Source organism: Mixophyes fleayi, chromosome 8, assembly GCF_038048845.1.
Source record: "Mixophyes fleayi isolate aMixFle1 chromosome 8, aMixFle1.hap1, whole genome shotgun sequence".
NCBI classification, from domain to species: Eukaryota; Metazoa; Chordata; class Amphibia; order Anura; family Limnodynastidae; genus Mixophyes; species Mixophyes fleayi.
The window spans coordinates 58,640,851-58,659,175 of NC_134409.1; the positions used below are offsets into that span (position 1 = coordinate 58,640,851).

The following is an 18,325-nucleotide window of genomic DNA, read 5'->3' on the forward strand; positions in this document are numbered from 1 at the left end:
TTGTTTCTCATCTGCACATTGAACTGTCTCGTGAGTTACCTTGTCATCTGTGTTTGTTAATAAAGTCATTATAACCACTTATCCCCTCTCCGTGGTCATACCTGGGAAATCCTGACACTCACTTATCATTAACAATGTTTGATCAGCAAAAAATGATTTCTTTTTCTTTTGGTGGGGGAAATTAGAATTTATTTATTCTATTTCCCGATTGGACTGCAACAGGTCAAGAGATGACCAAAGGCTTTACTTAAGATATGCTAGTAACATTACAGCTGATGAAGACAGATGATGAGCATTTTGATTAATTGCACATACAGCAAGATCACACACTATAAACTAACACACTGCATTAAATAAAAATAAAGTTACAGATGAATGATGACATAACAAAAGTGATGTATATTTTTTTCTGTATTGTATACCTATTCCATTAAGCCCAGCTCAATTTCATGGGTATTTAGTGATGCCCCAATCCTCTGTGGTGAAAACTATAAATGCAAAAGGCAGTTCCTACGCTTTTCCCTATCGCCCATATCACAGAGGATAAGTTGTAGCATACTCGGACCACTTGTGGCCTAGCTGTTGTGGTACTACAAGTTCCTGTAAGTCAGTCATAGGCTCCTTTAGTTTACATTTAAAAAAGTAATCATTAAAAAATCCATAGATATAGAATTAACTCTTTACTGACTAATAAAGTACATAACTGTCAATTGAAGACTTTGCCCTCAGATAAAACCTATAGCCTATCTTGATTGAAATTCTTCATTCTCTATTGTTGTCATCTTCGATTTGTTCTAGTCCAATAGTGTAATACCCTACCCCAAAAAACATTGGTGCTATGTAGTCAATGGAAATTAAAGGATTAAAAAAAATAATAATAAAAAACAGAAAATTACCAAACCTCTCTCCCCTATCCTGGGCTACAGGATGGAATACACTTGGAGATTCTTAAAGAGAGCCCCTTACATTTATAGAGGGTTGTGGCAAAAATGCTAATATTTTTCCCACCACTTCATGCATCTGAATAGTTGGCATTATCACCATTTAGGTAAAAGAGAGTTGGTGTGGACAAATCACAACACTCTTTGGTTTAATGTGCAACTGGGTGCTTCTGGGTTTACAAATAAGATGAATGGTATGCTATGGATTACATGAACCCTCCCTGCCTATATATTAATAAAACATTTAATGATAATAGTCCAATTTAGATATGATTATTCATAAATTGTATTTACCTAATCCATATATTAACAGAACAGCTACATTTCTAATCACCAAGCAATAGCTTCATATAATTAGACAAAGTTTAGAAGATCAGTTCAGTACTGTAGACCAGTGAAGGTAATTAGATGAAGTAAGACTCTGAGTTTCAAGAGAATTGCGAGCAAGCTTACAGCACAATAAAAAGGTACTGGAGGACTAGTTAACATGCTTAAGAGGGACACTTATGAGGACTTGCAAACATAGTGAACATCTACATAATTGTCATGCACAAACACAGGTCACTATGAGAATAAAAAGAGACCTGATACTTAAAACAACACTATGATTTTTCATTTTTAAAGACAAAAAAGTCTAAAAACAGTGAAGCAGCAAATCAATACTTGTGTCATTCTCAAAACTTTTGGCCATGATTGTACACACATATGCTTGTGGCTTGTGCAGGCATGAGCAGTGCAAATTTGCAGATTTCACACTACACAAATAGATGGAGCTATATCTTAGGTTTCTTACTTTTTACCTTACAGTTAATAAAAATAAATAACATTACTTCATACTCATACTGTTCTCACCTGTCTTGAAGCATTTAGGATATTGAAGAACTCCGTTGCTACATTTGATTTTTAGAGATTTGGGATCAGGTATTTCATATCCAGACAAACAAGTGAATTCAACTTCTTCACCATGTTTAGTGTAGCACATTTTAGAACGTTTCTTTTTCAGCTCATGTCTGGTGCAGAGCTTATTGTTGCCTTTCCATCTCAGCAAAATATGGTATTCTTTCATGTCAATCTCTTTTGTTGTGCATGGCTCTGGGGTACAAACAGAATTGTTTTTTAGGACTTCAATTTCTACTATTTCTACAATTGAGCTTAAATTAGAGATACAACAAATAAGATACTAGATCAACTTTAAATTTCAGTTTAAAATAAAGCTATTAAGTATTTGTGTGCTACATGAAAAAGCAGTAGGTATTTTCCTTACATGCAACATAATAAACTAATTTGCCCCCCTTGCATTGTAACATGGTTTGTCCAGGATCAAATTTACTCCTTTTTTTGCCTTACTCTCCTGACTCAGGCCCATTGTGTTCAGTTGTAACTTTGGCTATGTTACATTAAGGCCCCTCCCACCCCCAGTGTCAGCAGGCGAGGTCAACGAAGGGAACACAATACAGATGAGGCGTTGGCCTTGTGATAATTAGATGCAATGACGTGAGAGTGGGGCATAGAAAACAGTTTGGTGCAAAAGCGCTTAATGCTGCTGATATGGCTATCACATGTTTCCCTGAGTTTGGAGAGGAAGCACTCACTGGGAATGTATATGTGTGGTTCTGGGTTCTCTGCAAGGAAGGGGAGGTGCTTGCTGGATGCCATGAGGGCACAAGTTTTTAAACCCATTTGGGGTGTCTAGACCCCCAATGTTAAGAAAATGCCAGAGGGGGCTTCCCCAAAATGTTGGGAGCAGGTGCGTTCTGGCTACCATGAAGGTCAGTGACATTATACAGAGGGAAAGGGTCCATCAAGTGAAACTCTGCAAGGGAGTTAGCAGGGGTATCCCCACTTTCAGGACTTAGAAAGAATAAGGGCACCAGTTAGGGGGAGACACCAATTTAAGAAAGGTACAGTTTCTGGGTGAAGAGGAGTGTGTGTGTGTGTGTGTGTGTGGTGGAACAGTCATGGAGAGCAAGGTAAATGTTCCAGGAAAAGTATCCTCTGATGTAAGTCCAACATGTGGGAAACAGAATGTGAGAAATGTTTTAAGCCCAGAGAAGTCCTGAAAGATTCAACCAATGTAACTGGCAGCCTCACCATAGTTATAAAGGAAGGTCTGTGGATATGTGGAATTATGGTCTGTATAGCAGCAGAGTGCCTCCTTGGAAAGTACCCCATAACGAGAGGGGTGGGGTCGCTGCATTAAGGCATTGTGGTTACAAATTGTGGAGGAGGGTCTGTGGTGTAGGGCATAATGGGCACATATTGAAGTGATCTCCTGGATATTAGGATAGTCTAAGTGGAGTAGTGCAAGTACCTCAGGGGACCCTCTAGTCATAGATGCTACACCCACCTCATAGTGGGAGCTGAAGAGGAGGGCAACAGTGAGTGGGGAACCACACTACATCATGGTGACCCAAGTAATGATCACACAGTACCAGTGCCGTAACTAGAAATTTTGGTGCCCTGGGCGAGACAGGGCACCGGCGCCCCCCATCTAAGTGGGAGTGTCATTTTCTGAGTGGGCGTGTCCAACTTCCTGTGGGGGCGTGGCTAGCGCTTTACCAGTGCTAGACAGCACTGAAACCCCCTCCCTCCCCATTCTTCACATTCTGGCTTTGTAGGGATATTTATGTAATGAGCATTCATAGAATCACAGTACTTTCAATTTTTGCTTCATTTTTGCAGAAATGTAAAAGGGTAAAGAAGAAGTTTTTAGGGCACTGAGCAGGGGAGTGTTTTACTGTTTATAGGGCTGCTCCATACATCCCACCCCCCCACAGACAGGTTTAGTTTTGCATGTCTTTGGAGGTAGCTGACAATAGGCATCAGACCGGTCATTCAGTGGGTCTCATGAGTATCCTTCTTGTTGCACATTTTGCAGAAAATTGCATTTTTAGCTTTGTTTGGAATAAAATTCTTAAAATGTACGTTACTTACACATGTTACTAACACAAGAAGTTAATTGAATAACTTAATGAAGTTCATGGTCCTTACGTTCTATTAAGATGGACTTTAAAGTGATGTTTTTGCACATTTCAACATTTCAAATTGGGCCCACAATCCTGGAAATGCTCTGGGGGGCAGTTCTCAGATACAGAATATGGGGGTGCTCCCATACAGGTGAGAGAAGAGGAACATGCGTAAAAAAAACTGCAGGGGTACAATTTTCTCAGGTTTTCTGATTAAGTCCAATACTACAATAATTAGCTTCATTAAACTAATAATAAATACCTGAAAATAAATCCATCAAGATGTTCTGTACAATGATGATGAAGATGACAAAGTTAAAGCCACAGCTGCCACAATCACCTTTTTAACTCTCACTCAGATAACCAACCAGTGCTGCTGACCTATTTCTAGTCACACCCAGCGTTGCCCGCTAACCCCAAAAAACGGGAACTGGTCATGTTTGCAATGAGAGGTTTTCTTGCACATAGGTCAGAAGAAACTAAAGACCAGCAAAACTGCGGCACCGTTTTCAAATGACTGAAATGGAAATAGCATTCACCACACTAATGGTTTTGGGTACAAAACTCTGTTTTTAATCCCTGTCCCTCTTTTGTCCTCTATGTTCTAAAACCGAAATTCTGATACATTTTAGAATTATGTAATGTGTAGGTAAAATGTGGTGACAAATAGAAAATGTTGGGAGCATTTGATATTATCACCTACTGCCCCTAGTCCAGTCCGACCCCAAACGTTTACTGCTGTCCATGTGGGAGGGGTGCCAGTAAGTAGAGTGCCAGTGGAACGGTGTCTTTCTCTCTGCTCCTCTGCTCCCAGCAGCATCATGACCTCTGATGCTGCAGGGACAGAGGGCAGAGTTAAAAAGTAGGAGGGGCCGGGTGCCGGCCGCCAGTCTGAATCTGAGGTCTGTTTTTTTTTTTTTCAATTTTTTTTTCAGTGCTCACACAGAGGTCGGTGCGGGCGGCCACTGCGCCCCCTTGGGGCTGCGCCCGGGGCAGTGGCACCGGCTGCACCGGCCTCATTACGGCTCTGCACAGTACCAGTAAGGTTTCATACAGTATCAGAGATTTGCTTAGATTTCTGTTGCAGTTGCAATGACATTTTCTACTTTTTGATATTTGCATCTGTCTCAGGGCTAGTTGATCAGCTATGCAACCCAAGCAAAGGTTTTTGCTATGCCAGCTGGTACTGCAGGGAATAAGGGTGGGCTTGAGCTCTCTGAAGAAGCTAAAGTCCAAAAGTGACATCCCAGTAAATCATTTTACTTGTTGAGAAGAAGACCATCTACAACCTACCGGTAATTCAAATACTAGCCAGACAGCACTGCAGGCCTTAAGTTACCAAATCTGCCTTGCACCTAGAGCCTGATTCATGAAGGGATGCATACTGAATGCAATGTGCGTTTGTTTTAAAATGCACGTAAAGGGATTATATGCAAACCGGAATTCAACAAGGAGTAAATCTGAAGATAGGTTGCTTGATGAATACGGTAGTAAAGTCACTTATGTGATGTAAAAACTGGTGCACGTAGCATTGTGTTTTTCTTTGCGCCTCTAGCTAATGCACCGGCACATGTACGTTTGAGTACAATATGCATTTGTATTGCCAATTGGCAGTGGAATGCATAGGTCTGCAATTACATTAAATCCATACATTGGTAATAATACATAATAATACATACATTAATAATCCTTAGACTCATGTTTTATTATCTGAGTTAATATCAAAATTTAATAACAAACCTGCTCATTCATTTTTAATTCTATGATTCTGTATGTATGCTGTTTGTATGATATTGTATAGTATGTAAAAAGCATATATGATGATACTGGGAGAATGGCTGTTCTGGCACATACTATGTGGGGATAATGGAATAATGGCTGTGCTAACATATACTGTGTGAAGAAAGGAAACTATTATCACCCAGACAAAATGTACATATTTTCTCACAGTAATAGGGGACAAGTTACTACACGTTTTTTTTTACCTCTGCTACCCTCATCACATACTTCATTATTATTAAAAATGTGTTGTAATTAATACCCAGTCAAATCGGACAAATGTATTTCAGATATTGTGTTATGTTCCAAATGTCCTTACAATTTGGTATTAATGTACTTTTTTACATAAATAAAACACACATACACTTTTTTTAAACAAACAACTTTTATATTAAACTTTCGAGGATAACTGAAAAAAGCAATTAAACCAATATTCATAATTGGCGAAGTAGCTCTCCATAAGTTGAACATCTACTTTCAATAAATGTTTATATATATATATATATATATATATATATATATATATATAAACATGGGGTGGGGGGTTTGAACATTGTTGTGGGCAATAGAAAATAAGGATGTGATAAGGAAAATGGGGATGGGTGATGTAAACTGGGTCTGGGTGGCTTGCAATGTTGGAATTTCTTTGTCAGCTGAAAAAAAAGGAAAATAAAACATTTTAAAACATGTGTCTCCTTCAATCCTTGTGCTGATTGGGGAAATGAAAAGTGGCGAAAAAATTAGATCGTCCACTTCATGACCCCCCTCCTCCTCCTCAGCTTCCTTGACTCCCTAGCAGCGGCGCACGGAGGATTGTCCCCCCCCCCCGTTTCGCCAGCGCTGTCCTATACAGCAGCCGCGGCGCTGTCTAAGAAGCGTCTGCGGCGGTGCTGTATACAATAGTGGCCACTTAGTTAGCGCAGGGGGGGGGCTTCTAGAGACTCAGAAACCCCCCCTGCGTGCGCCACTGCCTAGCCCTTCTCCTTCTGGCCCTCCTCAGCCTCCTGACCATCATCCTCCTGGGACTCCTCAGATTCCTGGACCTCCACAGACTCCTGGCCATCCTTCTTCTGGGCCTCCTCCATGGACTTTTCCTTAGCCACCTAACGTCTTCGGTGTAGGTGGCAGCAGATGCTGAGACATTCTGTTCAAACGACACACTCATTTATTTATAAATGTTTATTTATAAACGCTGTCTTACACATACATAGAGACATCCAGATTACGTTAGGTTGGTTGCAATGTGAAATATCCAATACAACACATGGACCATCATTTGACAAATAAACATACCTCTACACTACTTTAATATGGACTTGACTTGGGAGGTTTATATTAATCACATACTGAATCAAAAACATCATTATTATATAGCAGGTCTTTTACTTTGTACAATGAATGTTATTATAAGCCATATAGCTTTGTAATGGGCCAGATATAACAGTATTCTTATTTTTAAAAACAAATAATTGAGATCAATTGAAAACTTACGCCTAGCAACTTTACCCCAGAGATCTGGCAGAAGCTCTGGCTGCCTCCTATGCAGGTCACTTCAGCGATTCTACAGTTGGGCAACTGTGACTGCGGTTAAATTCTAGTTTCAAATACCTGTGAACAGCCCTGTAGGCATTATTTTTTGCTTGTTGCTTATGTACCAAGCTGCAGGTCCAAAGAAACGGTCCATAATTGCTGTAACTACCCCTAGCTCAGCCCTCGAGAATGTTGCTACCCGCATGTTTGCAAGTGAATAAGACTTTCAACATTCTCCTCACTTATTGGTCCTCAGTGGACATATGGACATATGCACGTCAGTGGCGAATCCTTTCAATACCATATGTATAATGTCTGACTTTCAACTGTCAATTAATCACAATAATCCACTGTATCCAGCAATTAAGGGAGTGACAACATCTAGACATTCATACATAGGCAATCGGAGGACTATGCACCTGCATACACTATATAACAGCTTGTGAGACAATCATTCAGCCCTGCCGTTTTGTCATTTTTGATCACATGATTGTAGGAGTTAGTAGGAGTTCAGAAATTGTTAGTAGGAGCTCAGAACTTCTTTGGCATATATATTTTCTCTGGAAACTGATTGGTGAGTACAGGTCATATGTGAGACAGTTTACAGGGCATTTAATACTTTTTACTAATGACTGCTTTTTACTCCTGTTTAGAAAAATGGCCGAGCCACAGCAATAAGGCACAAATCAGGCCTCTGGTTCCTCCGCTTCAGCCTTGAACTGGAGGTAGTCAATTTTCACAGCTCGGGAGGTGGAAGTGCTGGTCCAGTTGGTGGAAGAGTGGCTGCATTCTAATAACCGGCAGCTCTCCCAGCAAAATACAGAATATGCGAGGACATCACAATTAACGATGAGCGGGTTCGGATTTTCGCAATCCGAGCCCACCCGAACAGTGCGGATCCGAGGGTGATCCGAGCACTGTTCGGGTAATTCCGCCGCTGAGAAACACTGAAAACGAGGCTCTGAGTCCAAATCCCGCCATCGGATCTCGCGATACTCGGATTCTATAAATTCCCTGCTTGCCGTCGCCATCTTCACTCGGGCATTGATAAGGGAAGCGGGAGGTTGGGTTTTGTTAGTGGTGCTGTGTCCTGTGCTCTGTCCTGCTGAGTCCAGTGGTGCTTTGTCCTGTGCTCTGTCCTGCTGAGTCCAGTGGTGCTTTGTCCTGTGCTCTGTCCTGCTGAGTCCAGTGGTGCTTTGTCCTGTGCTCTGTCCTGCTGAGTCCAGTGGTGCTTTGTCCTGTGCTCTGTCCTGCTGAGTCCAGTGGTGCTGTGTGCTGTGCTCTGTCCTGCTGAGTCCAGTGGTGCTTTGTCCAGTGCTCTGTCCTGCTGAGTCCAGTGGTGCTGTGTCCTGTGCTCTGTCCTGCTAAGTCCATTGTTATAAAAAAATTATATATAACTACGTTCACTGTTCCTTCAGTATAAAAAAATTAGTACTGCAATATCTAACTACGTTCACTTTTCCTGCAGTATAAAAAAAATACTACTGCAATATATAACTACGTTCACTGTTCCTGCAGTATAAAAAAAATACTACTGCAATATCTAACTACGTTCACTGTTCTTGCAGTAAAAAGGAATTTCTACTGCAATATCTAACTACGTTCACTGTTCCTGCAGTAAAAAGGAATTTCTACTGCAATATATAACTACGTTCACTGTTCCTGCAGTATAAAAAAAATACTACTGCAATATATAACTATGTTCACTGTTCCTGCAGTATAAAAAAATTAGTACTGCAATATCTAACTACGTTCACTGTTCCTGCAGTATAAAAAAAATACTACTGCAATATATAACTACGTTCACTGTTCCTGCAGTATAAAAAAATTAGTACTGCAATATCTAACTACGTTCACTGTTCCTGCAGTATAAAAAAAATACTACTGCAATATCTAACTACATTCACTGTTCCTGCAGTAAAAAGGAATTTCTACTGCAATATCTAACTACGTTCACTGTTCCTGCAGTATACAAAAAATACTACTGCAATATATAACTACGTTCACTGTTCCTGCAGCATAAAAAATTTAGTACTGCAATATCTAACTACGTTCACTGTTCCTGCAGTATAAAGGAATTTGTACTGCAATATTTAACTACGTTCACTGTTCCTGCAGTATAAAAAAATTAGTACTGCAATATTTAACTACGTTCACTGTTCCTGCAGTATAAAAAAATTAGTACTGCAATATTTAACTATGTTCACTGTTCCTCCAGTCAAAAAAAATTAGTACTGCTATATTTAACTACGTTCACTGTTCCTGCAGTCAAAAAAATATCATTTTCTTCCACACCTGTGGCTGCGAGGAAACAGCTGAGATTTCCTAAACTACCCGCAGGCGGGGATGCAGACAACATCTGGTCCAGACTGAAGGACCTGCCAACCATTGCTGACATGTCTACTGTCGCTGCATTGGATGCTGTCACCATTGAAAAAATGGTGGAGGATTACTTTGCTGACACCATCCAAGTAGACATGCCAGACAGTCCTTACTTTTACTGGCAGGAAAAAAAGGCAGTTTGGAAGCCCCTGTACAAACTGGCTATATTTTACCTGAGTTGTCCCCCCTCCAGTGTGTACTCCAAAAGAGTTTTTAGTGCAGCGGGGAACCTGGTCAGTGAGCGGTGAAGGAGGTTGCTTCCGCAAAATGTTGAGAAGACGATGTTCATAAAAATGAATTATCACTTCTTCAATCAAGAACAGCAATGGCCTCCAGAGACTACAGAGGGACCGGTGATTGTGGAGTTTAGCGGGGACGAATTGATAATGTGTGAGGATGAGGAAGTACACACTGAAGGGGGCGAGGAATCAGAGGATGAGGATGAGGACGACATCTTGCCTCAGTAGAGCCAGTTTAGTTTGTACAGGGAGAGATGAATAGCTTTTTTTGTGTGGGGGCCCAAACAAACCAATCATTTCAGCCACAGTTTTGTAGGCCCTGTCGCTGAAATGAATGTTTGTTAAAGTGCGCATGTCCTATTTAACCAACAAAAGGGTGGGTGGGAGGGCCCAAGGACAATTCCATCTTGCACCTCTTTTTTTGGCATTATGTGCTCTTTGGGGCCTAGCTTTTGAAACTGCCATCCTGTCTGCCACTGCAGTGCCACTCCTAGATGGGCCACGTGTTTGTGCCGTCCACTTGTGTCGCTTAGCTTAGACATCCAGCTACCTCGGTGCAACCTTTTGGCCTAAAAACAATATTGTGAGGTGTCAGGTGTTCAGAATAGACTGGAAATAAGTGGAAATGAATGTTATTGAGGTTAATAATAGTGTATTAGTGAAAAAAAAAAATATGGATTTTAGCACTTTTTATGCTTTTTAAAAAAAAAATCAGAACCCAAAACCCTAAATCAGAACCAAAACCTTGAGTGGGGTGTTTTGGCAAAACCAATCAGAACCCAAAACCTAAAGCTAATCAGAACCCAAAACTTAAAACCCAAAACACAAAAAGTGGCCGGTGCATACCCCTAATCACAATGCAGGTCAATGTTGTGGCTACAATTAGACGAACGTGACTGAAGTAAACAAAACTGTTTAAAAAAGATTTCTTTGTGGGAGCAAAATGAATATATTTTGCTCTGCATACCTAGTACTCGTCTTTGTAAATTTGAACATTAAAATCATTGCCCAAGGTATGACAGATCAACATCGTTACTAACATTAAAATCTTAGACATAATCATTCCTACCATGACACTGTTATTATTCTTTGACCTCTAGGGCCAATACATTTCTAGCTATATGTATGTCTGTACAAGTTTTTTGTAAATGATTGTATACATTGCAACATTTTTATCTGAAAATTTCCCACAGGTGGCAACCTTTATGCATGGCCCGAAAGACAAAATAAGAAAACTATCTATTTGAATAAATAGAAGCATTTCCACCCAACGGGTCCAGGACTACATGTGTACCTTTACTGCCCCTATACCGGCAGAAAGCTGGCTGTGGTTTAAAAACTGCCACATTACGGGCACAGGGGCTCCTTATAGAGTGGTAGATATGTAAATCACCAGATGTGCAACAGGATAGCCCCCTGCACAACCTTCAGCACCGGACTGAATGTGGCTTGGGACATTCCTGCTGTGACACCCACTATGGTCTGGAAATATCAAGACGCACAGAAAAGCAATAACGCCAAGAGATTTTCAGCAATGGTATTACTGCTGGGATGCTGCGCAAATGCTCTCGATCACTCTGCATAATGTGAGCGTATCCATGATGACATGAGGTGGTAGCTGATAGCGACGGATCACCTCAACATTAGAAAGAGGTTGACACGTGGCCTGAAGACACGCTCTCTGGGCCGGTACCGGTTTAAGGAGCAGATCACGCCTGTTTCCCTACAGCTTCTGGGCCTCCACTATGCTCATGCTTTGCTATATGTGATGATAAGATTGCTAAGATGGATGAAAAAATACAAAAAACCTAATACCTTGCAGCCTTTGCCATCTCCTTGTACATTACACATTATAAACATACTTACACATAGAAAATGATCTAGTAAGGCTCAGTATCGGAAAATCGTATCATACCCAGCTATTTAATTAACCAGGCACCTAGTCTTCAAATAAGTGGGGTTGGTTACAAATGATAAGCATGCATGCATTGTCCCTTCTGTCACAATTTATTGGAAATGCTCATGGGTTTATAGAAGGAAGCAAGAGATAGAATTGTGAATATAGTTTTACCTTTTTTTTACTGTTTTCTGAAAATATAAGGTTGACAATATTAAGAGAATACTTTGCTGATAAAGTAGTTAGTTACATTTACAAAAGTTAAGCAAGAACTACAAAGAAATAACAGCTACTGTAGGCATGTACCAAGACAAACAGGTGGATCCTCCCAAACTCCATTCTGGCATTTGATACGTTGATGACCTTCAAGTTTAAACAATTGTGGACACTGGTACTTCACAAATGAGCCTGAATTATAAGCATCTGTTATAGGTATAATTCCTGTAAATTCTCCATGCAGTATTATGGGTGGTTGGCCACAAGGTTTGCTTTCTGGAGAAAAAAAAATATCATTAACCACCATAGTAAACAAGACATCTACTAACAAAAAATAAAAAAAAAGTTGAGTACATGAAAAAGCTTCTGAACACTACATAAGCAATTGTCACAAGATCAGGTTGAGGTTACCAGTCCAGTGCTTTGGTTTAAGTAGCCACAGCAACAAAATAAACAAAACATAAACAACTCCTGATTACCAACAACTTGCTAGCTGGTTGGAAAACACAAAATGGGCCTTATGAATAAAGAATGTCCTCTCTCTCCATTCCCAACCCCATGGGCCCTTATATCAGCTTTTCATGGAGCTGAAAACACTCTTTGGGAAGCTCCTTACCACACACAAACAATCCCCCTTTGGTTCTCAAGCACAAAAGACAGAAAGCATGGGACATATAGATTTGTCATTTATTGCTTTCCCAGTGCTTCTGTCACACAATATTAATGTTTTTGTTTTAACTGAGCTATCCAATACTGTGGTACACAATTTATTTAGTTTTTCTGAATATTGCCAGACACAATAAATAACTCTGGCAAGGTGGCAAGACAAAGCCTGGATAATTCTTCTCTGGCAGTGTCAATATAGGGTGTACTTGAGTGTTAATAAAGATTTGAGTGCTAAAATTATCATATAATTTTTCAGTTACAGCAAGATGAACTACGGAAAATGAGCATTTTAAATATGCTGTACTCTTTCTGCTTGAAGCAGTAAACCCAAATGGTCGACTTCACTTTAGACTGCACCATATGCTTAGAAAACTATTTTACTGAAATGCCCCATTCTCTTAGTTGGTGCCAGGGGCTCCTCTGTGCATTTGCTTTTCCTGTGGCTCCTCCGTTCCTTTTACATGTATCCAGGGGAAGAAGAAGTATGAGCGGAAGTACTAATCACAAGTCTCTCCTTGTTGCAACCTGTACTGTTCATTTGCTGAATGGTTGGCATGGTATGAGTGCAGTTAGCAACAAGTAAAGACCAGATTCAGATAAGCAGAGGCGTCATCTGTAACTGCAGAGAGACGGAGGAGGAACCACCCTTCCACTCAGGGCTGGATTTACCACTAGGCAACCTAGGCACCTACCTAGGGCCTAGCGGCTCTCTTGGGGCCCAGATGGGGAGGACAAGGGAGAAAAAAAAATCGGATTGGGGGGTTTTGGCGGGGGTTGCCGCGAATCGGGTGAGGGGCACAGTGTTAGAGCTAGGAGTAGGGGCTGGGTAGTAGCTAGATCTCCTTCAGCATCGGTACCCTGGCTCGTCAATATGACATCACAGGGTCATGTGATCGCAGCGGTCACATGGTACACACAGTGAAGGCGGGCTGCTGAAAGTCTATGTTAGCCGTGCAGGAGCTGCAGCATTTCTTTCGGTTCCTGGTTGTATTCGTGTAGAAAAAGGTAAGAAGGAGTGCTAGTGTCTGTGTGAGGGGGCATGTGTGATGGAAGCTGCGCTGGCACAGGGGGCATGTGTGATGGAAGCAGCGCTGGCACAGGGGGCATGTGTGATGGAAGCAGTGCTGGCACAGGGGGCATGTGTGATGGAAGCAGTGCTGGCACAGGGGGCATGTGTGATGGAAGCAGCGCTGGCACAGGGGGCATGTGTGATGGAAGCTGCGCTGGCACAGGGGGCATGTGTGATGGAAGCTGCGCTGGCACAGGGGGCATGTGTGATGGAAACAGCGCTGGCACAGTGGGCATGTGTGATGGAATCAGTGCTGGCACAGGGGGTATATGTGATGGAAGCTGCTCTGGCACAGGGGGGCATGTGTGGCTAAAGGTGCTGGGCAGAGGGGGCATGTGTGAAGGTGCTGGGCAGAGGGAGGGCATGTGAGTTAGAAGTCTGTTTCCCACACGGCCCCACCTCAGCCAACAATACCCTTACAACACTCACTATCTTTTCTTTGATATTCCCCATGACACGTGCTCATTATCTATTCCCTCACATGACCCGCTGCCTCAATCCTGACACCTCTTACGTCAAAATTAAAAGAGGCACCCTTTATATTAATATAATATGTGTGTGTGAGGGGCCAGTGTATGTATATTATGTATGTGTGAGGGGCCAGTGTATTTATATTATGTGTGTGTATGAGGGGCTGTTTGTGGGAGAGAAATAGGTTTATTTTTTAAATGGTAACACTATTAGACCTCTCTCTTTTCTTTTATCCAATGTATCCATTTTAATTGAAAACAATGTCTATATCTCAAAATGCAGCTTATTAAAAAAACAAAAACCAGAAGGAACTATTTCATTTTTGGAAGAGACTAAGGACTATAATTTTTGCATTATTGCACTTGCAAGTAAACTTTAAATTAATTTCATTTTATTGATTTTAATTTATTATACATATGTATAATTCGTACATTTTATCTATCAAATGAAACTTTATCTTAATAATGAATCTAAGTAAAGTTGAATATATTTGTACATCCTGATTATTTTGATGTGCAACCTATTGTAAAATACATAAATCCTTAGAAACTCAGAATAATATCTTTACCCTTACCATGTTCAAAAATGTTTGGGAAGGTTAGTGTGGTACACAAACCCCACTAACAACACTATATCCTAACATTAAATACTCAATTATTATTATAAAACATGACATGTATGGGAGCATCTCCCATGCAAAACCACAGGAAGCATTATTAACTCCTATAGGGTAAAGCAAGAGATCTACAAACAAAATATCAGAAGAGACTTGTATGGGTTGATATAGTATCCAAATGGATGGCTAAATCTGTCTGTTTGGAATGGTACTCTGTCTCCATGGCTGAAGCTAATTTGCTGTTATGAGAGGTTGTATATTTTGGCACAATCTGCTTCTTCCATCAGATAAAAGATACAATCACTTTGCCATTTTTCCCACATAACTAGAAAGGGAAATTATTTGTCTGCATTGCGAGAATCACTCAACATTACTTTCAATTTCCGGTCTAAACGTAGGCCAAAAAGGTCTCATATTTTCATAACATCAATATGTTGGATGATGTCCACCATTATCCTCTAATCTGTGATCTATCACACTAGCACTGTCATGTGTAACATTCTCATTAGAGCTAGAGCTTTGAGTACATTAATGACATCACTAGTCAAATTATGCAGGAATGATTGGGGAGTTAAGTTTCTGCAGAAGGGCCTTAGGGGCAGTGTAACAGTAAGGGGAGGGGCTAGTAACATTTTGCACAGGTGGTAAACACAAAGCAGTGGCCAAAGCTCTTCTACCAGAATGCTGCAATGGAAAAATGGCCATGAACACATGGTTTGTCTAACATAAGAGTGTTTATAGCCAATAAAATATCATCAACATCCTCATCAGTTATTTATATAGCGCCACTAATTCCGCAGCGCTGTACAGAGAACTCATTCACATCAGTCTCTGCCCCATTGGAGCTTACAGTCTAAGTTCCCTAACATACACACACACACACATACACACACACACAGACAGAGAGAGAGAAAGACTAGGGTCAATTTTGATAGCAGTCAATTAACTACTAGTATATTTTTTTAGTGTGGGAGGAAACCGGAGCACGCGGAGGAAACCCACGCAAACACAGGGAGAACATACAAAATATAAAAATTGTTCTGTTAAAGAGTTATAAGCAAACACAACACCTACCATTTTGACCTGACTAGAAATTAAAAAAGAGAGCATTCTAGTTACATATATACAATACAGCGAACAGTCTAGTGACCTCTAAGCAGTACATACACCTTTCTAGTTACAACTATGCAATAAACAGAGCAGACTAGTGACTACTTTGCACTGCAGAGAGATTAAATTGATTTTTTGGCAATACAGAGAGCATTTTTGTGACTTACAGAAAGCACCCTAATGACCTCTATAAAATACGGAGTGCATCTTAATGAACGATAGATAATACAGAGAGTAGCTTAATGACCTCTATTCAATACAGAGAGCATCCTAGTGACCATTATAAAATACAGAGAGCAATCCATAATTCGCTCAACCATCAACTTGTCTCACATTGTGCCTTTCCAAGCCCACCCTTGTCACACATTGGTCCCACCCAATCCTCACCATATCATATATTTTAATTCCCTTTGGATTTTACCAGCCACTGGTCTTTAGAAGCCAATCACACTGCAGCACATCCATATGGAGGAAGGAAGACTGGGCCCAGCTGGTGACTCCCACTGATGATGTCACATGCTCTCTGCATCTCTTCTTCCTGCTCAAATGGAGCTGTGTAAGCAGCAGTGTGGAGTTGCCCTTTGACGCCTTTCTCCGCAGGACACCAAAGCAAGGTATGAGATGGTGGAGGAGGGGGGAGTTGTTCTGGCTCAAGCAGTACACTATAGACTGGGCTGGGTGGCATTTATCCACAGGCCAAGGCTGCCCCTGGTAACAGTAGAAAACTTTTTGTAGTCATTCTTACCAGACTCTTTGCATCTTGATACAGTTTCAAATACACTATACCAATTAATTTTAGGATGTATGCAAAGCACAGAATGGATTTGTTTGTCGGTAAAGCAACTCGCTTATAAAAATCTTGGAAGTTCCCAATAAGCAATTTCCTTTTAATTGCCCCAATAAAATCTTCTCAAGTTCATGGTCCCTGCTTGACACTCAAGAGTCATAAAACTGGCACATGAGCATTGAAACTTTTTAACATTAGCCTTGGAACATAGCTATGGGGTAGGAAGGTGAATGACGTGCTCTCCACCCGGGATAGCTTTAGTCTGTGGCAATGCAGCTGCCAGAAATGTAGCTGACTGTTATGTGATAATGCAACAACACTGACTCACTGACTTTGTTTGCTATTTCACATATGTAAGGTGGTATGAGTGATCATGTAAAGGTTCCTGAATTTTAACTTGACATTTAGGTAATTGCAGTGTAGAAGTCAGGATCTGCCTCCAGCCCTCTACATTACATGCTGCTTGCATTGACTTTTCCTGCTTCCTGGACCTTGGACTTTTATGTATTATCTGCAGTGCCTCTGATCACCAGAGGTGCTGCTATTGTGCCTTTCCTTCATCACTAGGGGTTATCTTGTTGTACCAATTATCTCTTGCACCTGGGTGTCTCTCTACTTATACCTGTTACTCCCAGGATACCTAGCTGGTCATTGTTGTTGTTGCTGTTGTATGATTTAAGAACGTGCGTGCTGTACAATGCTTTTACTAAGTCATGGACATTGTACAGCATGTCCGTCCTTGCATCGCCCCTTTAACAGCTGCAATCACACTGTCGCTGTGGAAACTGACGTCATTCTGGGAGCCGGGATCTTAATGCGTTGAAATGGTGGCACTTCAGTTTTTCAAACAGTCGTCAATGTCAGCATGTCTGCCATCAGAGTTTCGGGATCCGCGAGTCGTGGTAAGTACTGTTGTTTTTCAGTAAGCCACAATTTAGTACCCCACCCATATCTGTATCCTGTACAATAAAGCAACATCTGGTTAAGTGACTATGTGTGGGTTAACCACCTTATTCACATCGGCTGACATTTGTTATAATTCTATAGACATCTGTCAATACATCTGCCAGTAACACTGTCTGGAATTAATACCCACTCTTCCAAAACCCCATCTTATTTCACATTTATATAATAATATATAATCTACCAGATGAGAAACCAACAGTTTTCATTCTCATCCTTGTGGCTTAAACACAGGGCTGGATTAAGGGAATGGAGGCCCCTGGGCTAAGGGGGCCTCCATTCCCCCGTGAGGGCCCCCCCTCCGTGATCCGAGCTGCCCCCCCCCTCCCCAGGCACTTACCTCCTTCCCCGGCGCGCTGTACGCTCTTTACTGAGGAGATCTCATGAGAGTGAGATTCACGAGATCTCCTCAGTAAGGAGACTACAGCGCGCCGGAGAAGGATCACAGTGAAAGCGCCCCTGCCCCCGACCGATCAATACTGCTGCTGAGCACTTTCAAGGGCCCCCTGGATGCCATAGGCCCCTGGGCTGTAGCCCAGTTAGCCCTATGGTTAATCCGGCCCTGCTTAAACCTTCAAATAAATTCTCAGAATTGCCCACCTACTTTAAAAAATTCTTGTTGTCTTTGATGCTTTGTAATATTTGAATATTTGAGGGTTCTGCCTTCTGGGTAACACTGATGATCCTATTGTA

General features: G+C 41.3%; 1 protein-coding gene and 1 long non-coding RNA gene across 4 annotated transcripts in view; one reads left to right on the forward strand and one right to left on the reverse strand.

Moving 5' to 3' along the window:
* Nucleotides 1-18,325, forward strand: part of LOC142099309 (uncharacterized) — a 151,603-nt gene that overhangs the window by 85,329 nt on the left and 47,949 nt on the right. The gene's annotated exons all lie outside the window — the stretch shown is intronic.
* The window catches only part of LOC142099302 (complement factor H-related protein 2-like), a 51,963-nt gene that overhangs the window by 1,986 nt on the left and 31,652 nt on the right, over nucleotides 1-18,325 (reverse strand). For all 3 annotated transcript variants that reach the window (XM_075182628.1, XM_075182629.1, XM_075182627.1), the window contains 2 exons: nucleotides 12,041-12,226; nucleotides 1,794-2,033 (listed from right to left, as the gene is read on the reverse strand). In XM_075182628.1, the coding sequence (XP_075038729.1) occupies nucleotides 1,794-2,033; nucleotides 12,041-12,226 (426 nt within the window). The remainder of the gene's footprint in view (nucleotides 1-1,793; nucleotides 2,034-12,040; nucleotides 12,227-18,325) is intronic.